The 2,000-nt window shown below is 40.3% G+C and overlaps 1 protein-coding gene across 1 annotated transcript; it reads left to right on the top strand.

Annotated features, from left to right (window-relative positions):
• Positions 1-379: 379 nt before the first annotated feature.
• Tco025E_09643 (putative mucin-associated surface protein (MASP)) lies at positions 380-1,105 on the top strand (the record flags this gene model as incomplete). Its single annotated transcript, XM_029376454.1, has 1 exon — positions 380-1,105. One exon carries the CDS (start codon positions 380-382, stop codon positions 1,103-1,105), a length of 726 nt encoding a protein of 241 aa, XP_029223683.1.
• Positions 1,106-2,000: the final 895 nt, after the last annotated feature.

Consider the following 2,000-nt stretch of genomic DNA (forward strand, 5'->3'; position numbering starts at 1 on the left):
TTTACTGAGGAACTAAAAGCCTCGCTAAGTGAACTCCTACATTTTAGTAAACGTTTTTTTTTGCCCCCCTGTTTTATGTCCTTATCTTCTTCTCCAAACTGGCAAAGTGTTGTAGTGGACGATGTATAATTATTCTCCTCTTGTTCTCCTCTTATTGATCTTAAATTGTCCTTACCTTTGCTTTTCTTTTTTCCCACGTCATTGTACATAGCAATATCTTATTTAAAGTGAATTGAAGGGGAGTTACAAGTGTATCCACCGCTGCATCGGAGTTATTACGATGAGTACATCCAATTCGCCCGAGCGAACCACGCTTAAAATTGGCACGGCTCTAAGGGACTCTAGGTTGCGGGTGTCTCAAGAAAGGCAAAGTACCTCTATGTCTCAAGAAAACTCAGGAAATATTGATTTGAGGAGGGAATTTGGACGAATTGCCGACTCAAGTGCGTTTATTATTCGTGCTATTGAGTCTTTATCTAAAAGCGATGTTCATACTATGGATATTGATGTCGAGATGGTCCTGAACGATATTGAGCGAGAGGAAGATTTTATTTTTTCCCCTATTCCTCAGTACCTTCAACTTGAGTGGAAGCGAATGGCATCTGAAAATGCTCGTGCTAGAAGTGAGGCTGTGATGAAGGTGGATGCTCTTGCCAAGCTTCATCGCGAAGGAAAAGTGCGTGCTGACTACAGTGAAAATGGCCGAATTGTGATTGATCCTTCTGTTCCTTTGCCCATGCCTTTCAGCAGAGAACGTTATCAGCTGTCTCCACAAAGGAAATCTGTGCCTGGCTCTTATCATAGTTTGTTTTTTGGAGAAGGGGAGCCTGTGGTGTTTACTCCACCGGAGAATAACAAACGGAAAGAGATTGAAAAATTAAATGAGGAACGAGAGAATTGGAAGAAAAAAATGCAACGTGCTCCTCGCATTGAAGATATTCAACCCAAAAAAACTCTAAAGGTTCCAAATGATTTCGTTCCTTCGTGCGCGCATGTGGATAACTCTTTGGCCCAACAGGAGTTGCAGAAGAGGAATGAAATTGAGAAGAGTAAGAAGAAAAACAATGCAACGGCAAGGACAAAGCCAGCAGAACCTGCACCTTGATGCGCTCTTAAGAAGTAGTAGAAGGAAAATAAACAAGGAAACGGGTGGAATGAATTTTCAAATTTTTATCTCCTTTGACTTGCTTATTCTACAGCGAAATTTTTTTGCTGCTATGACTAAGATAAAGAAAAAGGAGCGGAGACAATTTATCTGGGATTAGTGGAGCTGTATCTTGGGTCCTTTTTTTATATGTATGGCCTATAGATTATTTGCGACATATGGTGTAGTGTGCTGGAAAGTCTGAATGTTCAGTTTTGCAATGTTGCATCATTTTTGGGCTGGTTTTATGTATTTGTTTTTGCGTACCCAATGACTAGGGTAGTCATTCCTATGAAATGGGAATAAAATGGGTTGCTGACGCATTTTCCCCTCCATCTACTGCTTTTTTATTATTGTTCTATTTGTGCTGTCTGTGTTTTGTGGTACTTATTTATTGGGTTTTGTTTTTTTCTTGATTTTACTTTTTTGCTTTGTTTCTTAGCCCAAGGTATTGTGTAAACTACTTCAAGTGAAAATAAATATTTTTTGAGGGAAGCCATGTCTGCCGATCGAAAGGCCGTCATCAAGAACGCTGACATGCCTGAGGACATGCAGGCTGATGCCATTGAGGTTGCTCTGCAAGCCATGGAAAAGTTTAACATTGAAAAGGACGTTGCCGCCTATATCAAAAAGGAATTTGATAAAAAGTATCAGCCGACATGGCATTGTATTGTGGGTCGAAACTTTGGCAGTTACGTTACCCATGAAACTCACAGTTTCCTATACTTTTACTTTGGCCAGGTCGCGATTCTCCTTTTCAAGTCAGGTTGAAAGGTATTGTAGATCTTGCGAGGCACTGCACATTGAGGAAAACAAAATCTTTGTCACGTATTTCCTTATCTATTGAGGTAGCCCT

This window comes from Trypanosoma conorhini (genome assembly GCF_003719485.1).
Source record: "Trypanosoma conorhini strain 025E chromosome Unknown Tco_14.4_contig_01208, whole genome shotgun sequence".
Lineage (NCBI taxonomy): Eukaryota > Euglenozoa > Kinetoplastea > Trypanosomatida > Trypanosomatidae > Trypanosoma > Trypanosoma conorhini.